The following is a 21863-nucleotide window of genomic DNA, read 5'->3' as shown; positions in this document are numbered from 1 at the left end:
CGGACAAGAAGGTTCTTGATAGTCAATACCCTCATGCTGACTATAATCTTTTACCATAAGCCAGCTTTATTGGTTTCTACCTTACCATCGACATCTATTTTTTTTTTGTAGACCATTTACACCGAGTGGGTACAATACCCTCAAGTAGATCCACTAAGGTCCATACTTGGTTCAAGTGTATTGAGTTAATTTCTGACTTCATCACATCTAAATATTTTTCAGAATTGATGTCAAATATCGCCTCGTTAAAGGTATTAGGATCATCACCATGACCCTTATTTCTCATAAGAAATATTTTCTTTACTTCCTCCATAAGCATACTCATGTACCTTTCAGGAGGTCGAAAGATCCTGCTAGATCTATTAAGTGATAGAGGAACGTCAACTACTGGCTCATGAATAATGGGTTCCTAAGGATCTATAGCTTTTTGCTCTTCAGAGACCTTCTCTTCGAGCTCAATTAACCTCCCACTGCCACCATCCTGGATAAAATATTTTTTTAGAAATATGGTGTTCCGACTCAAATCACATTGTGATCTTGTGGAAAGTAGTAGTATTCCATGGATTCTTTTGGATACCTTATAAAATGAGCTATTACTGATTTATCATTTAGTTTATCAGTCATCTGTCTCTTGACATAGACCAAACATCTTCAAGTCTTAAGATAATCTAGACTCGACTTCTTATCGTACCATATCTCATACGATGTGGTAGGAACGGACTTTGATGGAACCCTATTCAATAGGTGAATGGTAGTTAATAATGTATATCTTCAAAGATATAAGGATAGATCAGTGAAGCTCATCATTAATCTAACCATATCTAATAGGGTCATATTCCTCCTTTCGGATATCCTGTTGAGCTGAAGTGTTCCGGAAGGAGTCCATTGAGAGACTATGCTGTTGTCCTTAAGATATCTCAAAAATTTCTGACTAAGGTATTCACCTCCTCGATCAGATCGAAAAACCTTAATGGGTTTACCAGTTTATTTTTTTGTTTCATTTCTGAATTCCTTGAATCTTTCAAAAGCTTCAGACTTGTGTTTTATCAGATACACATATCCGTACCTAGATAGATCATCAGTAAAGATTATGAAGTAACTATAACTATCCCTGACCTGCACATCAAATAGCCCACACACATCGGTGTGTACCAGGGCAAGTAACTCAGTGGCCCTTTCTCCATATCCTACAAAGGATAACTTGGCCATCTTTTCTCGAAGACAAGATTCACAAGTTGGATACAATTCTGGATTAAGAGAGTCAAAGATCCCATCCCTTTCCAGTTTGTTTATCCTGTCTTCTCTAATATGGCCTAGTCTATGATGCCACAAGTACTTCTGATTAATTTTATCTCGGGATCTCTTTTGTCCTACAACATTCACTATTTGTTCGTTTAAATTTACATTCGCATCAACATGCAAGTGATATAGATCGTCAATTAAAAGATCTCGTGCAACCAATTTATTTCGTAAATAAATAGAATAAAAATCTTTATTGAAACTAATTTCAAAACCTTCTTGTGCTAGCACAGATACGAAAATCAAATTCCGACTAGCTACAGGAACAAAATAACAGTCCTTTAAATCTAATCTAAAATCAGACGATAATAGAAGAGGATAAGTACCAATGACTTTTGCAGTAATTTTTACTCCATTGCCGATCTGAAGGATCATGTTACCTTCCCTCAATCTTCTACTTTCTATTAGACCTTGCATTGAAGTACATATATGAGCACTCAAACCAGAGTCCAATACCTAACTAGAAGTACAAGAAACCATAAAGTTAGATTCAATTACGAGCATACCTTCTCAAGGTTTATCATCCTTTTTGATCTTTAGGCTCTTCAGGTAGAGTAGACAGTTCCTCCTCCAATGGCTTTCAGCATCACAGTGAAAACACTTTCTCTTTACTTCGACCTTCTTAGGAACATCCTTTTTTGGCTTGCTCTCTTCTTTCTGCTTCTTAACAGATTTATTCTTCTTCTTTTCAGTAGACTTTTTCTTGGAAGAAATCCGCTCCACATTGAAAATAACGCCCCTTGAACTCTTTAAGATTCCTTCCGTAGTGACCAATATCTATTGACCAGCTCGAGTATAGTGCAATCGAGCTTGTTCACATGAAAATTTATAATAAATTGACTATATAAACTCGTAAGGGATTGAAAGATCAAATCCATCTGTAATTTTTTTTGCATTTCAAGCCCGAGCTTCCTAAGCTCTTCAATATCTTTGATTACTGTCATACAGTGCTCATGGATAGACTGCCCTGCCCTTCATGCATCTTCAAATTGAAGAGTCTTTTAGATACTTCAAAGCACGCAGTATGGCTCTGCTCACCACACAACTCTTGTAGGTGAGTTATCATAACTCTGGCAGTGGACATATGCTCATACTGGCTTTACAACTCATTTGACATTGATGTCAGCATATAGCACCTGATCCGACCGTCTTCATCCATCTACTTTTCAAAGATAGTCTTTTGCTCACTAATAAGATGGTTTGATAACACTATGGATTCCTAATTGAATACATGACTTAATTTTTCTAAGGTCAGGATAATCCTGAGATTTCTGAGCCAGTCTTTATAATTAATTTTGGTCAAATGATTGATTTCAAGGATGAGAGCAAGAGGGTTTGAGGCTGACATTGTTTAACTACGAGAGTAGATATTTAAGTTTGATTTTTGTACTTTAATGTTATATTTGCTTCTAGAGACTTTAAGATGCAAACAATGACTCTCACTAATTTTTCAGATCCCTTCACTCCTTGGGTGAAAAATGAAAATCTTAACGTGACAAAAGATTCTTAGTGGGTGCTGCGATCTCATCAATGTCATGCACCTTACCTAACAGTTATTGGTAACATGCACATCGAATGTATAGACAACTTTTTATCCAGATACTTCTCTAAGCATGTTGCAGCGACTTGGTCTCTAAGTCATGTGGGCTCACCTAACAGTTATTGACCATACTCCTTAGTTAAGCCCGACCCACCATTCACAAGCAGATGCAAGTCCGTCATTGAGTTCCTCACCTAATAGTTATTGGATCCAACTCCATCCTCACCCTGGAGCAACTCTTTGCTAATAGAGTAGTTGCGTGTTCTCGATGTAACTGAATCATTGTAACCAGTCGAGAATAATCAACATCAGTAGCACATCCGCACATCTACAATGATGGAAGACCTATGGATTTAATATTTATGGAGAGATTTAGGTTTAGGCCTCATCTAACCAGTCATCATATGACCGATCTAATTGGTATGGGCTAAACCAAAAATATCAAGCAATCCAATTGAAGATTCAATCTTTCAAATTGACCAGATAAGTGAAGATCGGTGGGGTCCTCTCATTGCTTTCCTTAGATACCAATAAATTGATTAGGTAAGCTAACAGAATCAATTAAATAATCACGTCTCAATTACTTACTTTAGACATCAATAAATCAATTGATCCAAATAGGTTAACTCAAGTAAATCGGGCTCAAATCAATGAGCTAAATTAGGTCCTTAGGTTAATTGATTCTACATATGGGATTTAAACGATTTGATCAATAATAATTGTATGATCATATAACTTAATTGATCTAATCCACATCAATACTTGACTCGATTTGATCAATTACTTAATCGAATTAAACCCATATGATTCAAATCAAAAATTTTAGATGCAATCCTATTATATGACTTAATTTTTTATTTTTTCATAACCAAAATCCTTATGCACAAACACAAAGTTCAGATTCTAAAATCAAATTTAAGATCTAAATTTTTTACATGAAAGTAAGTTTTAAATTATGAAAATAATTTTTAGATTTAACATATAAGCATATATCTCATATATACATGTAAAATTCAGATTTAAATAAAATTTAGATCTACAATATGATGTCATATATCTCATATACTAATCATGGATCATATTGAAAGTAATTTTATGACCCAAACATATAATCACATATCTCATATATGAATCATGAATCAGGTTATATAAAATTTCAGATTTATGCATACATCTACATATCATGTGAACATGAACTAAAAATCGTTCTACATCAAAATTCAGATCTATGCATGCTTTTACATATCAACTATATATTCTAAAATTAAATTTAAAATTAAATTTTAGATTTAAAAATTCATCTATGTATATCATGTATCAAGAAAAAAATCAGATTTTAAAATTTTTTTCAAAATATGTATGTCAATTTAATGCTTATGAAATTCGTGGCTCTGATACCATTATTGGAATTCATGTATTGGGGCATGTATGTGTGTTTCAAAATTTTATTTTCTAAACACCACAGTGGAATAGTAGATTAAAATACTTTTAATCTATATCATGCATGCATAAAAATATAAACCACAAGGATCTACTTTATATGTTAAAATTGTACATATGCTGAAATTTAACATGTGATCGAATCACATACCTGTTTCACAATTTCTTTCTTCAAATTTGAATCTGAAAGAGAAGAGATTTTTTTCTAGCCGTATAAGTATCCGACCTCTATGGGTATCTAATCGGGATCAGCTTGGGACATCCCTCTTCAAGTTGAATATTTTTAGAAAAAAAATTCAACCTCCAGAATCTAAACGAAGTCTGGATCGTGATCAACTCTTTGATCTCTTTCCTTGATCTTCTTTTTCTCTTCTTCTCTTACCTTTCTACCCATGCTTGTGCTGCTACTAAGTACCAAGAACCAGCACCAAAGTGGACGCCCAACAGCTTTGGGCGTGGAGAAGAAGTGGAATGCCCAAGAACAAGGATGTGCGGACGTCCAAGGGGAGAAGAGAAAGGGAGGAGAAGAGAGGGCGTGGGGGCTCTCTTTGGTGGACGTGAGCTACTGATTTGGATACTTTAGGGACCTTAGGAGAGATCCTTTTAAATAGAAAAAAGGATTGAATCCTATTCAATCTCATAATACAAGTCCTACTTGCATTAGGTTTCCTAATAACTTAAGTTATTCAATTTCTTTTAGGAATCCTTTTAGGCACCAACTCTTGGAGCCCTTGCATCCATATAAACACACTCCAAAGTGCACCCAAGGGATGCCCCATAAAGGGTCTACACGCCCTCGAAAGATGGGACACGCCCAACTTGATCCAATCAAGGTGGCATCCTAACTAAACTATCAAGAAATATTAATTAAGGACTTGCACCCTTAATTCATGTGATCCAAAACCTTAGACACCCAATAATTGGAGTCCAATGAATCTAATTCATGTAGGTTATTAGCAGATAATTAAGTTTGAATTATTTTATCAAATAAAAAATCCAAACATAAAGAAAAAATTGGGTCCAACGATGTGCTAGCAAAGTTACCTTGAACCCAATCAGATTTCTCTAAATCCAATTGATACTTCATAAACTTAATTACTACTTTCAGACCTAATTCTTTGGTTGTATGACCCCATAGGTTCAATTCTATCTGATAGTGAGATATACAATAATCTCTATCAAAGTATCATTGAAACTCTTTTCAATGGATCGGAATAATTCCACTCTAACTCATCAAAGATTGTCGATCTAGAATAATTCTAGTGAGCTCTCACAATTCTCCAGTGACACCTAGCAGTTTATAGTGGCAACCCAGTAGAACCGAAATGAACCTTAAGGTGTAATTAACATATGATTCATTCCCTCTATCGTGAGTCCCGACTAGATGACAGGTCATGAATAAATCGTCAAACCTCAACATCAGTCATATGATAGATCTGATTAGCTCAAGTCTAATTATGATTTCTATGAAAACTCCTTTCCATCAATCATACTACTGTGACCACAGATTCTTGAATTTAGCCTCTCAAATTTCATAGGACTACTCCTCTCTATCAAGATCGATAGATCTCATTTTGATGTGCACCCTACTCCTATAGTGGACTAACTGTTGCCAACATCCACTACAAGGGCTCATTGAGACTCATGTTTATATGTCAGTCAAACTCCAGCAGCCTCACTCGAGAAGTAGTACAATCTTAGATCAAAAGATCATTCACACAACTACAGCATCGAGACAATCACTGACGATTGAATAAAAATTCAAGTAATCTCTTGTATGGTCATGCTCAGTACTAGTTATTCTCTAACAACTATCCACACTCGTCATCCAGTGTTTCTACACTGTAGACTAGAAACTCATCAATTTTGAAGAAAGTGATCTGTGCGTCGGTCTATCCGGATCGATCACCATCTTCATGATGATTCTATGATCAAAAATATTTAGAAATTAAATACATATCCCTAATTCTCAACACTTTGAAAATATGTATCGAAAGTTAATTCCATAGATGATTCAAGGACACATCTCACCTGAATGAAGAATAAATTTATTTTTTTATTGATCAAATCAATATATTAAGTATAAAATTGTGTCCTAGATTTATTACAATATGTCAGCAATATTGGCTTCTAGGACATACATCTAATAGAGATTTGTGAAAATCACTTGGGGGCAAATCTTTGGCTTACAAAGTCTTACGACAAGGATATTATTGGCCCACCATAAAGAAAGATGCAGCTGAACTTATCCGAAAGTGTGAACCATGTCAGAAATATGTAAATATACAACATCAACCGGTCAGTCAGCTGATATCAATTGTTGCATTATGGCCCTTCGCACAATGAGAAATTGACATACTCGATCTTTTTCTTCCGACATCTGGTCAGAGAAAATTCATAATAGTTGTCATTGATTACTTCATCAAATGGGTGAAAACTGAACCTCTAGAACAGATCACTGAAAGTAAGATGGAAGACTTCATTCAAAAATCAATCATATGCAGATTCGATCCACTACACACCATCATTATCGATAATGGTCAACAATTCGATAATCAAAACTTCAAAGAGTTCTATGCAAAATTTTACATTACGCACAAACTCACGTCAGTCGGTCATCCACAATCCAACAGTGAAAGTGAAAGTGACAAACCGAACAATCCTGTATGGTCTCAAGACTAGGCTGAATGAAGCTAAAGGTCTCTGGATGGAAGAATTATATCTGGTCCTATAGGTATATCGAATAATTTTTTGCATACCAACAAAAGAATTGTCATTCAATCTAGTCTATGGAACATAAGCGATGATCCCACTTGAGATCATATTACCATCAGCCAGAGTGAAACAGTATAGTGAGCTAAGCAATTCAGAATATCGGAGAGCCGATCTAGACTTACTTTCAAAAGTCCGACAGCAAGTTTAAGTTCGGATGACAACATATCGGTAAAGAATAGCTCGATATTATAATACGAAAGTCAAGCTGAAGGTCTTTCGTCCAGGAGACCTAGTCCTAAGAAAGGCAGAAGTTTCAAAATCTTTGGACCAAAAAATATTATCTTCAAATTGAGAAGGACCCTACAGAATAATCGTGATACTTCAATCAGATGCATATCAGCTAGAAACTCTTGACGGAATAATTATTCTACGGATCTGGAATGCCGACAACTTGAAGATGTATTATCAATAAAGTTATTTATATGTACAATATTTAGAATGAAATAATGAATTTCAGATTCATGAAAGCTTCGACCAACTATAAAATGATAGTAGATCGATGAATGAACGATTGATTCTTATAGACTATATCTCGATTTTCATTGTAAAAATCGATATACCGACTGTATCTCAATACCGACTATATTTCAAATTTTTACTGTAAAAACTGACTTTAGTCGAATAATTACTTATGCTAACTTAGTTTCAATTAAGCGAAATACTATGTCAATACGATCTCAATTAAATTAAAAATATACCGACTTGACTACGATCAGTCGAAGGATATTCGGTTTATCACCGTTTATCAAAATAACTAGACATACCGACTTGACTACGGTCAGTAGAAGGATGTTTGGCTTATCACAATCCATCCAAATACCTAGAAGATAAGGTATGTTGATTGACATTCGACTAACGGACAAAGTCTACAGTTATTACCGAACGTTCGACTCATCAATCAGTATTCGATTGTTCGACTATAATTCTACAATATTGAAAGAGTTTATACTTGAAAATTTTTTCTTTTCATTCATTATAGAGAAAGTTACAAAATTGGACTCAAGGTCCGATTATAAAATTTATCTGATTACAAAAGAAAAGAAAATGCTACACCAATCATCAGTCATTGTCTTCATCTTGCTCTGACGCAACTTTGGCAGTTGGAGCAGATTCTGGTATAATCGGTGCATCATCTTTGATCGGTGCAGCACCCTTTTCGACAGCATCTCCCGAACCAGGTGGAATGATGCTGCTCAAGTTCAAGTCTAGATATAATTTTTCGATCGCATCTCGATCGTCTTCGAACTCGACACGGTAGAAAGCATATCCGCCTTCAAGAATTTTTTTTTTGAATTGTTCAAAATTTTTGAAGTTTTCGATGGCCAACCTCAGGGCTGCCCTCGTCAACTCTGCTTTAGCTCGTGCGGAGGCTGACTCAGCATCGGCCAGTGCCAGCCTTTGTAGGATGGCCCAATGCCTTCCACGCTCTGCTTTCAATTCTTTAATACATCCATTCCTCTCTCTCTGGAGCCGATGGATGGAGTGCTTTTTGTTCTTAATTCGTGACTCAAGGGATGAGATATTTTGGTGAGCCGACTCAAGTTCTGCTCTGGAGAACTGTAGGTCGACCGTCATTCGGAAGATCTACTCTTGAAGTTCCTTCTCCTGTTCGGTTGCCACCTGAAGTTGTTCGATGGAAGTATTCTTTTCAATGGTGACGACCGCTACCTTATCCATCCAAGACCGACGAAAATTGATGATCTTTCGATAGTCGCTCTTTAGAATGTGCATATCATGCGCCCACTGAAAACAGAAGATAAATCAAATCAGATCAGATTAAAAAAAATAAAAGAGATGTCGAAAAACTTACCCTGAGTATCATTGGGTAGAAAGAAGAAAATATTTCGATGACAGTCCGATTCTTCCTATTCTCTTGATCAGTCGAGAGAAAGACAGCTTCGATGAGCTGCCTCGCCAATGCCAGAATGGCCAAGGTCGACTCACCCTCAGAGATCCTGATGTCGAAATGTGTTGGAAGGCCCGTAGATGACCCGTCATTGGCCGAAGTCACCGACGCCTTTCCTCGATCCCCAGTTGGCGGTCGAGCGCTCGAGACCGTTGGAAAGTCGATGCTCGACTGCGTTCGAGAATATTTTGCTGGAGGAACGGCTGGTGCAGCCACAGACTGCTCAGGTTCGGCCACGACACCCACCCCGATCCGAACCTTTATTGATGGAGCCGTCGATAATACTGCTGCAGCTCCGTTGTCTCATGCCGTCCCATCTTCAGTAGATGGTGCCCTAAGAAGTATTGTTAGGGCCGACAACGCCAAAACTGGCTCGAAAACTATTTCTGACGAAAGGTCGGATCCCTCTGCCAGTACTAATGGAGTAGCAACCCGACTCTTCTTCGACGATTAGGAAGGTCCAGCTTCAGCTGCTACCTTCTTCTTGGCAGCATGTGTGCGGATGTCAGCAGCTGAAACTCGCACCTTTGTCCGCATCGCTGCAATCAAAATAAAAAGAAATCAGTACAAAACTCAGAAATAAACAAAAAAAAATGAAAAGACCAACTATGTTATACCTAAGGAAGTGACCGAACTAAGTCCGACATCTTAGAGAGCTTGTTCGGTCATCTGCTCTCATTGCGGTAGAACTGCCATGTCTTTCAGCTGGAGGAAGTCTTCCCGATCATCAGCCTCCACCCGACTATTCTCGTTGTGGCCAGTTCTTGGATTACCCCAGCACGAAGGAAAGCCCCAGAGAAAAGAAGAAGAGACAAAAAAAAATTGATTCTTCCATCCATGAATGGACGATGGAAGACCGATGATAAAAGAAAGGCCTTTCCTCGAGTTGAAGAACCACCAACCCTTAGCCTTCGGATGAGGATGAAAGATGAAGAAAGATCAAAAGAGAGAAGGACGAGATTCAGTTGGGATAAGCCGAAGCTGATAATCAGTTGGACAGAGTTCGAAGCCAGCTGAGTAGGACAGAGGTCATAGTAATCAAGAAGATTTCGAACAAACTCCAGAATCAAAAATTGAAGACCGATCCGAAGGTCCTCGACATAAAATGCAACCTAATCTGGAGGAAAAAAATTCATCCGACCATCCAGATTAGGAGCGAAAAGCAGATACTGCTCTGGGATATGATACTATTCTCAAAGCCGTTCTAAATTGGGCCCGGATAAGAAAGAAAATTCTATTTTCAGACCCGAGGGAGATTCGTCGGTCAGATTCTCCAACCAACTTTCTCGAAAAAAAGAAGCCTTTTACTGGCCATCAAAAATGAAAAACTAAAAAAAAGGAGAGAAAACCCTAAAAGAAAACCCTAAGAGAAGGAAGAAGGACTCGAGCTAAAGCTAAAGATGGTGCGAGAAATAAGACCCGAAAGCTCCTAGTACTGAGACAATCTTCCGACAGAACCTTCTATTGTAGAGAAGCGATAAATATAAAAGTAAAATTCAGATGAAAGTGACTTTTATATATATAGGACCTCCCGACAGTCTGGATGAAATTAGGATCTCTTCAGATGTCGACAAGTGGTGATATCGAGATCGATCGTTGATCGGATAGTTCGACGCACTTGCTTTCAGATTACGCCACCTCACTATTATCCGCATGAACAGCTCAAGGCGAATGGCATTTGGACACGTGGCCAAGATCTGTTAATCAGAATCAAATCTTTCAAATTTTTTGAGCGCCGGATTGTCTTCCTGAAACGACAGCCCAATGATGATTTCACAACTATCGAAATAATAAAACAGTTGGAGATCTCTCGTATTCCAAGAAGTCATTAATACCAGCAGCCGAGTCGGAGCTCAAGACAGCACATGACAACTCCCTTCATCCAACGTGATAGACCACGTGACAATATACACGTCAGACCACCTTAGATTTGGGAGTGGGGAGCAACTGTTGAGACAATTCAACCAACCTCCGACTCTGACTCTACATCGGCCATATGAATACAGTACACCGACTCATAATCAGTTGATCAACTGACAGCCGGCTATTTTCAACCATCAATTGACAATCATGACGGCTTAGTTAATAGCCGACTGATGACCATCGACATATCAGAGTTATCGATCGATGCTCATTCGAATCTACCGACATATAATCAGCTTTTTCTACGATCACATAAGGCCAGAACGTGCGGAACCTATACATCTAACCATTATAAACGGTTATCAACTACATATCACAGTTATTAGTAGGCATAAACAGCCCATTAACTCTATGATTATGGTCTGATAATTTAGTGCCATAAAAAGCGGGACCACGTGCTCGACGGTTACATCTGAATCATCTATAAATGAACAGTATTGGTAAGACACTTTTGGGCTGAGACTCTGCCATTTCAAAATTCTTATTTGCTGTTCACAACACCTCACTGACTTAAACATCAGAGGATCCTCGCCGAACACAATTTCGATCAGTAAGGACTTTTTTTGCAGGTGCTCTTCTCCGACGACGGATGCAACAGAGGATTGGCCGCAACAATCTTAATTTTTTTTTTTTATTTTTTTTTTTTTTGATATGTATTTTAGATCTTGGATTGGTACATTCGATCGACATGTTGTTCTGCAATGTCATTATTATTTAAAAAAAAACATGAAATGCTACATTGAGGGGAGTGGGGTTCCATTTTACTTTAATTGTTTGGAGACAGAACGAAGACAAGCCCACGTAACCTTTTGCTCTCTTTTGCAAAAGTTAAAATATTTTTGATGTAAAGTTAAAAATATTACAAACAACAACCAAAAACTTATAAGGGTGTTAAAGATATTTTTCGGTCTTCTTAATTTTCTTTTTTTTTTAATTTTTAAAAATAGATAATAAGAAATAAAAATTATTAAAGAACGAGGCTCAAAGTAGTCAAATTGAGTACTGTAACTCAGCACCATTTCATGTCTCAACATTTAATTATTCCACATAGGATGATACATTGATATCTAAGTTTTTTAGACTTTGTCAAACTTGAATATCTAATTAAAAGATCCTGCTAATATTCAATGATGATAGATTTCTTATAATCATAATTTCTAGTTCGATACTACCGTTAAAATATAGATGTATATAAAAAATATAACTAAAATATATAAAAAATTTAAGGTTAATGCATTGCAGCAATAGAGAAAGAAGGTCGTCCAGAATATGCATAGGTGTAGCAGGTAGGTTCGCATAGGTTTAGAATATAATTACTTTACCCAATTAAATTACATAATTACCCCTACTTGTTTTCATGCACATTATAAGTTATTATTTAACTGCTTTGGTAATTTCACCAATAAACACGTAGCGTTTCCTAATGGGCTAAGGACGAAGGACAAAAGAATCAAGTTGTATTAAAAATTACTACTTTTTTTTCTTTCAAGTGCATGCAGTTTCTATTTCCTTCTTTGGAGAGTGAATCTCTGAAATTTTAATATCAAATAAATATCAAAAGTGATAGGTAACGACATGATTCTTAATGTAGTCAGAAGTAATATGAAAATCATATTACATTCTAATTTTTTTTGGATATTATATTTCAGATTCCCGGACCATGGCCAGCTCTATGTGGCAACAGGGGATTGGTTCAATAAGGTGACTCACTTGTGAGGGTTATTGGGCAAATCACTCAACCTACATCGGAGTAGAAACTTGCATTGAGGACCACAGCGGTGCACTTTTACGCTTTACTTCTTTTTTATTGATAAGATGTCATACTATATAGTTCAATTTATATGCAGTCACATAGGATCTCTCCCCCTGTTGTAGTTACTTCTCTTCTCCTCCCTCGTTTTGTTCCTCTCTCCTCCCTTGATCTTGCTTTTGTTTCTGATTTTTCGTACCATTTTGTTCGATGAACCCAACTGCCATGCAGTAGAGCGAGCAAACAAACCCATGAAAGCAAGCATGGAGGAAGGCTATAGCCAGCTTTTTCTTATGCATGCATGCTTAATATATGGATCGTAATTGATGGATCCTTTGAAGATTCCTTTTAAAAAAGGTAAAATAAGTCGGAAGTTTTGGGTAATGCAAATGATTCTATGAACCTCTATGTCATGTGTTTTTCTCTAATCTCTCGTTTTGAAATTTAACCACACAAATTTGTCTCACCATTCTAGACAAGTAAGAAGACACGAATACATAAAATCCCAATTTAGCCTTGACATGGAGATCCCTAATGTATCAATTGGCCACCAAATCGGATACGTCGTAACATGAGCTCAAAATATTGTATTTACTAATTTTGATGAGCCTGTAATATGTTAGGATCAATTGCTTGGCCTATACTATACTATCTTCACATTATATTCATAAGTTTCATATCCCTAATAATTTTATATGTCTTTTACTCTTTTTTTGAAACCGTTCTATTTTGAAATCTTAGCATCTAAGATCAAACTTTTGGAATATTTGATCTGGCGACCTCAGATAGGGCTCACATATGCAGAGAGAGAGAGAGAGAGAGAGAGAGAGAGAGAGAGAGAGTCCCTTAAAATGGTGGAACGTTGGAACCGCATATTTGATCCTTGCCGGTACTAGTTCCTGTCCCATAAACAACAACTTTTCTTCCTTGAATAATAGCCACATAAAAACAACTGACTTAAATTCTCTTCTACTTACCTTATCTACCCCATCTAACCCACCAAATTCTCTTCTACTTATTTGAATCTGCTCCTTTGCCCCCACTTACATTTATTAAAGTCCCAGTGCCTTCCATCAATAGGCAAAACCATGCCTCAGAGATCCTCCCTCCCAAGATCTAATTGGAAAAATAGACAACTTAAGAAGATTCCCTTATCCCTCAGCCTTATAATTAATAAAGTTAACTTACCTTTTTGGACCTTATCTCATCGCAAGCTAATCTATCAATTGCTCATGTACTTTTCTTGATGAGTCACCTTCTGGAATTTCAAATCAAAAGCAGAAGAGTTTTGGTGGGTGTTATTGGTAGAAGAAGGCATAGGTCGATGGATTGGAGATCATGTTTGAGATGCTTTGGATCAAGTTGATTGTGACACTACCTTCGAGAGCTTAGTCGTGAAAGAAAGGGAAGGTAGGAAAAGAGCAACACCTACAGTATCGAAAAGATCGGCGTGGCCTTATTAACCACCAACTTTGGATTTTATTAACAAAAAATTTTGTGATGAAGAGGTGTGGATGAGGGAGAAGGTGGTGTGGATGAGAATGGTAGAATGATGGGGCTTACCTCACTATTCTCCTACTCCCATTTCTTAGTGGGGTCTGCCCACGAGAGATTCCTCCGCAATGTGCATGCATTCAGAATTATTGCCTCTAGAGCTGGCACTTATTTTATCATTAGGTCTGAGCTCTAGTTTATGAATATAAATCAACAATCATGTAATTAGAAGGAAGACAGAAGAAGAAAATTAGAAGGGTAAAGGAGGATGATTTTGAAAGAAAAGACAGAATCATGTTTTACATGAAAGAAGATGAAACTAGAATATGTTAATGATCAGAGACTAATCCTGATGAGAGCTTTGTTATAATGCTGTCTCTGTTATGTATTTTTGTTCATTGATTTAAGCTTGTTTGGCAAGGTTTTAAATAAACCTCTCTAGCACCTCTAAGTTCTTTGATTTTTTTTTTTAATTTTTAAAACTCTTTTAAACAAAAAAAAAATTAGGAGATAAAGGAAATTTTGAAGAAGAAATAACAAACCTTGATTTGTACAATTTTTTTAAAAAAAAATAATAACAACATGGTTGTTAGACTAAATTAATATAATCCTGTTAACGAGTAAGCATGTACTAGTAACAATAACAATAAGCAGTGAATGAAATATTGAACTAAGATGTATCCAGTGTATAGAAAATCTACACACTGTCTAACAATATGGAATAAGATTGACCAACCTAGGATGATATGCAAGAAGAATAAATTTGCGAGAGAAACTAATAATTTTTATTAATAAAAATAAAAGTGACACAATCATCCACTCATCAACACCAAAAGTGAAGCATGAAGGCTCACTACCATTTCTCATATATAGGACTAGAAGGCATGCTCAGTGACAAAAAGGACATCGAATTGAGAGCGGCCTATTTTTATAAATTGGAGTTTAGGCATTATAATACTGCGGTTAAGCTAGGATGAGAAAAACAAGGGTAAATGAAATGGAACCATGTGCAGGATTTTATCCCCTCCAGGCAAAGAAAACAGGCCTCTGGTATGGGAATCTTTATGACCTCTCTCATTGGATCAAATCTTCTTGTAGGGTTTACCGAAAGCCGACATGAACTGTAGCCCATCTTCTTTTTACTTGAATTGAGTATTGGAATTCGGATGACTCTCAAATCTAATTGATACATTTCCTTGAGGCAGTTCAGGTCTCTTTTGACTTCATACAGAATAAAAGAAACCAAGCATCTCAGTAAGTCTATCCTTCCAACCCAACTGATATAAAGTCAATTTTAGGACTTACTAGACGACACCAGATCTGATGAGTTGTCTATAAGAAACCCATCCAAAAACAAAAAAAAGCATTGATACGCGCACAGAAAACTTATGAAATGTTTGGACTCCACAGTTGATAAACAGAGGTGCTCATGGTTCTCCAATTCGGTATTCTGGTAAAGAATTCAAACGAATAAAAACTAGAGTTTAAGAGCCTAAAGTGGTAAGATTTATAAATAGATCTAAATTGTCAGTTTTGTCAAACAAGCATGATTGCATGACAAAGGCAACAACAATAAATTGCAATACCACCACCACTTCAATAGTTTGATCTTTTTCAGTGGCAAGTGCTTTCACCTTGTAAAGGCCATGTATAGGGTTTGAAACTAATATTCTCCTGTCAGCAACACCACCACTTCCACCAACTAATGATATTGTTCATTTGTGCAATCCGTAAGATTTTTATATTTTGGTCAAAATACTTTGTGTTTAATTCATAAAATTCATGATTTTTTGTGAAAAATTTTGCTAGTAACTTGATTGCTTGGAAACAAAGCGAGAATGATTTAACCAGTTAAGCTCATGAATGATTCAAAATTCCCAAAGTTTCTGAGAGCATTGTAACGTGCCTTCTGATGGCAGTTCCAGATAGATGGGTTGAAATATGGACAAGAAAAGAGGGTGCAGAAACGGTTGTCGTATTGTAAAACTCCAGTGAGTGGATCTTCCGGGAAAAAGAAGGGGGAAATAAAAAAGATGACCAATCGAACCATTAATCTTGACAGAATTCTGATGGTCGTACCTCTGAGGCACAAATCCATAAACCCTAATTCTGCACACGTAATATAAAAACATTTTTATCAAGGGAAATTTAATACCTGATCCTTTTTCTTGATCGGACTCTAACATGTGGTCCTCCGATCATTAGCATTTAATTTTTAGACCTCCACACACTCAGAGGGAATTGGCACATAGCTACACACTTATATTGAGACGCAGTTATATTAATTCTTGTACGCAGTTGTTTTGTCATTATATATAGCGTCCAATGTCCCTGCACAGATATTTGTATGTCTTTAATTATTTATAACTGTGTATATGGTAGGGTATAAATATATACAACCGCTATGGACCAAGAATTAAAAAAGTTTAAAATCTGAAGTGGGAGCTACAGTTCCAATTAACGTAGATTAAAAGTTAAGCATCCTTTAATGTATTCTAGATGCTATTGAATAATTTCCGAGCATCAGATGCCATGACCAAACATTTTCCTGTTCAGAAAGGCCATGGGCTTGTGAAAGCTAGCGTAGATATTCTCCACTGGACCCCTGGAATTGTTAAACACCCTCCCCACCACAATGGTTCCCTTTCTTTCTTTCTTTCTTTCTTTCTTTCTTTCTTCCACCTCCATCCAGCAGAAAGAACCCTCGACAGATCGAAAGAAAAAAAACCTAATAAACTCTGATTTCATTCAAGAAAGCTCTTCAGGCAGCGACCTCAGGCCGATTAAGATTTCACTGCATGGCACATTGGAATAAAAACAGCTTCAATTCAGTAAGGTTAGGAGTTTCCCACAAGTACCTTGTCATTATCCTTTTACTTCTGGTTCATGGAGTCGAGTCCAACTTTTAAGGATCGATGGTTTTGGTCTCTCATAACAAACCTCCATCTCATGGCCAATCATAGAAACAAACTTCCTCTGAAGAACGGGAAAACTCCCTCCTACTGGCTCTTTCTCACATATCGCCGAGATTTAATGCTCATTTGTTGATAATTAGGTAAACCAGTTCGGACTTAAGACGCAAAGAAGACCTCTGGAACGTACCAAAAATTAGAAAAGACGACCTCTGGAATAGGCTCTTTCTCGCAAACCATCGGGATATAATGCACACTTGTCAATATCTGGACGAACCAGGTTGAACTTTAAAAGCAAAGAAAGTGCAGGAGCGGAAAATTTCAGCCACCGTCATGGCTTCCAAACTCACCTCTTACAGTAGCATCATACTTATCTGCAACACACATAAAAAATAACCCCTATACATTTTATTCATGAGGGCACTTAATAATATCTGGTGCAAACCATTCATCTTGCCCCCATCCATGAAATCTAAAAGATTTTTCTCCTACATATATAACCTGTTTCTGATAAGACACCAATGCTGAAGGTTTCCTTGGGGATGGCTGATCACATTTGGTGGTTGTAATAATGTATCACATCAACAAAAATATCACAGCTTAGCACAAAAAATGCCTGTAATCTACAAAGACAGAAATCATTAGTCATTAGTTCCTTGTAAATTAACCATTATTATACAAATGCATGAAGATTAAATAAATAACCAACGAACTCAGCTCTGTACACACTAGGCACCATGAACTTGGGTATGTTTACCCTTTCCCGTACCAACCGTTAAGACAGAAGCATAAATACTGCACAGATTTCCTAACACTCTGGATGAATTGCATCGCCCCTCAATCCAATTGTTGCTGCTTTAGACATTCCCTTACCTCTTGTCGAGCTTCTAACATCTGTAACACCATCCCACAAGTGATCTCTAGATATGTCTTACATAGGAACACATAATTACCAGGATTTCCAGGCTTAACTCGAAGTAGTTCCCTTGCAGCAATTTTTTGCCAACCTCAACATGGCAAAATGTCCTGCAAGAGTTGATTAAGGCTCCCCAGACACCCGAATGTGGTTCTTCCACCATGCAATTAATCCTGCTGGACCATATAGATCAACCATGCATGCATGGTGGTCACCAGATGGCTCCACTTCCTTGCTCATATGGTTGAAGTACCGGCAACCTACATCTACAAGCCCAGCATGACTGGATGCACAACATTCCTCTCAGGCATATTTCAAAATATCTTTCTCGCTTCTTGAATCCAGCCAAAATATGCAACATGTCCAACAACAAATATGCTACATAAAAAACTGACAGATTGGATCAGAAATTGAAAGAGCTATGATTCACATTCATAACCTTGTGCAGGCACAAACATGTCCTTTTCCCGTGGTCTTTGAATAATGAAACATGCATCAATATCACCCATTTTTTAACTTGAACAGACATGAAACCCAAACAAGAGTATAGATTGATGATTCGCTTATATAAAGAAGTAGCAGATATAGGGTGCAGATTCATGTAATATTTATTATTATGAACATCCAGCCTGCGATTGCTAGTCCAATAAATAACAATATGCTCAGAAGAACTAATTGGGACTTGGGAATACCATGAAAGATCAATATCCCGAAGAAAAAAAAAGAAATCACGGTTCTGCACCCATATATTCAAGTGACTCGCAAAAGTCACTATAATAGAAGTAAACTGTAGCAGAGGTGAAAACACTATGACCACAATTAACATATAAATTATTTTGAACCTCAAAACATATTGGAACACATGATCGATATATCCATGATTCCACATGCTGTCTGATTTCTGAAAATAATCCCACACCCTCTCTTTTAAACTCATATCCCTACACTTTTCCTACCCCAGCTTCCCATTAGATCACGAAGGGAATAAGAACCCATTTAACTTTTCTGTCATTACCTAATAACCTCCATTAACGAGTCACTAGCCCATAGAGCCTGGTCTCTGGTATCGAATTTTGTGTTGTTATAACAAATCTACCTTCTACACTAAGAAGATAACTGCACACAACAAATAAGCTATGTATGTTCTGGTTCTCCCACAAAGTTCAGCTACACAGTACCTGAATGTTGCCCCGGATAACGACGTCAGAGAAACCATATCATTATATCAATTGATATCGCCAACACATTCTTTTATGCTCAAAAGGTGATTTTATAACTGAGGAAAGCATCAGAAGACATCAGTGACAAGCCTTCCTCCATTTCTATCTCAATATCCATGTCTTCCACTTGGAGTAACTCAAGGAATTCGTAAGAATTAACAAATAGACACAAAATGTCTCTGTATTCGCCGTCTTTCCAATTCCTTGTTGGGTGGCACCAAAGCCTTGTCATATGTTTTCACTTCAAAATAAGCTTAAATGGAACCTACTTTGTTCAAAGCAAGAAAAGAGATTTGAATGCAAGCCTCAAGGATGCTGACCAAACAACCCCTAGAACCCATCCTCTTCCCCTTGCCTGTTAAAAGGCTAACACCAACCAGTTAAGGCTCAATCTTTCCATGGACATGAGATCACTTTAACTGAGTGTGTATTCCAACACAACATCCTCTACAAGTCTACCCATAATTATTTACTCAAAAAGCACCATCTTTCCCAGAGATTTCCGAACTGCAATGTCATTTCTTGCATAGCCACATTTATCTCCCTAACATCTTTTAGAGCTAGATGCACTTTATCTTCACTGTCTACAGCATACAAACTAGCCCACCACTCAAGGTAGTACCACAACTAATCTCCACCTTTTCCCCTTAAAAAGGAATTTCCCACAAGTAACTTGAAGATGGATTAAGTAAATGAGAACAATTAACTGACAGGACAACATGTTTGACGATCAATTAGCTCCAGTTTCAGCAAAACCCTTACGTGACAACACCAGGATCTTAAAAGTGCTCCTGATGATTCCCAAGACCTATAGGAGCCAAACATCCCCAGTAATCCTTTTCTAGGTAGATCAACAACAAAAAAACCTATAATCTGGCATACAAAGTCTTACAAACCAATGCCATCAAGAAACCATCTAATATTTAAGAAAACAAAATTACAACCAAATACTGGGAATATCAAAGAAGTTGTTAATTTTTTTCCAGCATTGTTAGACAATGCTAACCACACAACCTCGACGCAAGGGTCACCAAGACGTCATGAGACAATTTTTTTGGTCGAAGCTACTGATGTTCCCTTTATTTTTGTTGTTATTGGGAAATCAATAATTTCTCCCAGACAGCGAGAAAGAAACATCTCGAGCATTCACCTGTCCGGTTCAAACATCCTCCCCAGATTGGCCGGACGCACCATCGATACCCTTCAAGCCCTCGGCCATCATCCGCTCCCTATTCTGCGCCTGCCTTTCAACAGCCACCATGTAGAGGCCTACACCAGCAACGTATAAATGGTATTATGAGAACAGAAAGAAGGAATTTTTACTCGATACCACTTCATCAATCAAAAGAAGGATCCCATGAACACAAGACATACTTATGGCGCTTCCAATCGCACAGAACCAAAGAATCCTCTGAGACCATTTATCACCCACAACTCCCCTCGACCCCAACATCGCAGACCCGAGAAGAAAGCGATTCAAGATAAACCCTGATCAATCAAGCACATATCATAACATCATAGAAAACTAAACTTGATGCGAGCAAACAGGAAGTTTAAATCTTATTAGGTCGAAATATAAGAAGATAAATAGAAAACTCGATAAAACAAAGAAGGCACAGAGAAGAGGACGAAAACCTAAAATTAGCTCGAGAGGGAGGGAGATAGAGACAAGTTGGAGACTCAAGTCCGTGAAATCGTGGGTTTCTTGGCGGTGTGAGGAAGGGCGAGCTCGCCGAGAGTGAATGGTAGGAATGGCGGAATACTGGAACAGAGTCGCCCTAGATCTCACAGGCTTAAAGGTGTCCTGCCCTTCTTTAGTGTGCGCGCGCGCGCGTGTTTTTTGTTCCGAGGCAAACCCCATACAGATTCTGATAATTATTTTCTAACTTAAAAGCCATAACTTGAAGCCTTTGGATGATCGAGCTCAAAATACTATAAAATTCATATATTTACAAATGTTCAGAACGATCTTTTGAATACACCAGCCTGAATCTCAGAAAGGTAAAAACGGCAACCCTAGTTACTGTATGACATAAGTCCCGATTATGATAATGTGGTCTTTATTGTATATTACTGCTTGATTATTAATTGGTATCCTTACTCCAATTTTCTGCTGCCATCTTGTTCTCTATTATTTTACTAAATAGTTGGTTCACTGGCTATATTTCATTTTTTTTATTTTTTACAATAATAAATGCCGTTATTTTTGGTTCCTAACATGTTAACTTTGTTTTTTCTTGTTCTTCATCAAGTATATAGCATGGACCCTTATTGCCTTCCACCATGGATCCATCATATGAGTAGATTTGATTCTCTCCTACCATGCAGTATATTGATGGTAGGATCAACTGCTATGACAACTGCAATCCAAATTAAATAAGCATATAGAAACATGAAGCTATGTTAGCATAAATTTGAGAAGTTTTATCAGTTTGTCTCAAGGCAGACGCTTAAAAGAGGACTGGAGGACACAAACACTGACAAAGATCTTTTAAACATGCTGGCTTCCACAACGGGGTAAATAGTATGGCACTGTATATGAAGAATGTAGTACGGATGAAATAGACCTAAACCTGGTAGAAGCAGTCCCTGCACTTCCATTGATTTTAATTACGAGAATATTGAGTTGAACAAAACCCGAGGTCAGGTTAGGAAAACGATGGAACGAGGAAAAATAAGATGGACGGG

At 37.3% G+C, this 21863-nt stretch overlaps 1 protein-coding gene across 1 annotated transcript; it reads right to left on the bottom strand.

Annotated features, from left to right (window-relative positions):
- Positions 1–20074: 20074 nt before the first annotated feature.
- Positions 20075–21051, bottom strand: LOC105039508 (uncharacterized). Its single transcript, XM_010915677.4, has 3 exons — positions 20811–21051; positions 20550–20663; positions 20075–20444 (listed from the first exon to the last, which is right to left on the bottom strand). Exons 1-3 carry the CDS (start codon positions 21034–21036, stop codon positions 20335–20337), a joined length of 450 nt encoding a protein of 149 aa, XP_010913979.1. The 5' UTR covers positions 21037–21051; the 3' UTR covers positions 20075–20334.
- Positions 21052–21863: the final 812 nt, after the last annotated feature.

The sequence above is a fragment of the Elaeis guineensis genome, chromosome 1, assembly GCF_000442705.2.
Source record: "Elaeis guineensis isolate ETL-2024a chromosome 1, EG11, whole genome shotgun sequence".
Classification (NCBI taxonomy): domain Eukaryota; kingdom Viridiplantae; phylum Streptophyta; class Magnoliopsida; order Arecales; family Arecaceae; genus Elaeis; species Elaeis guineensis.
Note: the sequence above shows the minus strand (reverse complement) of the source record. Positions and strands in the feature narration are given on the sequence as shown.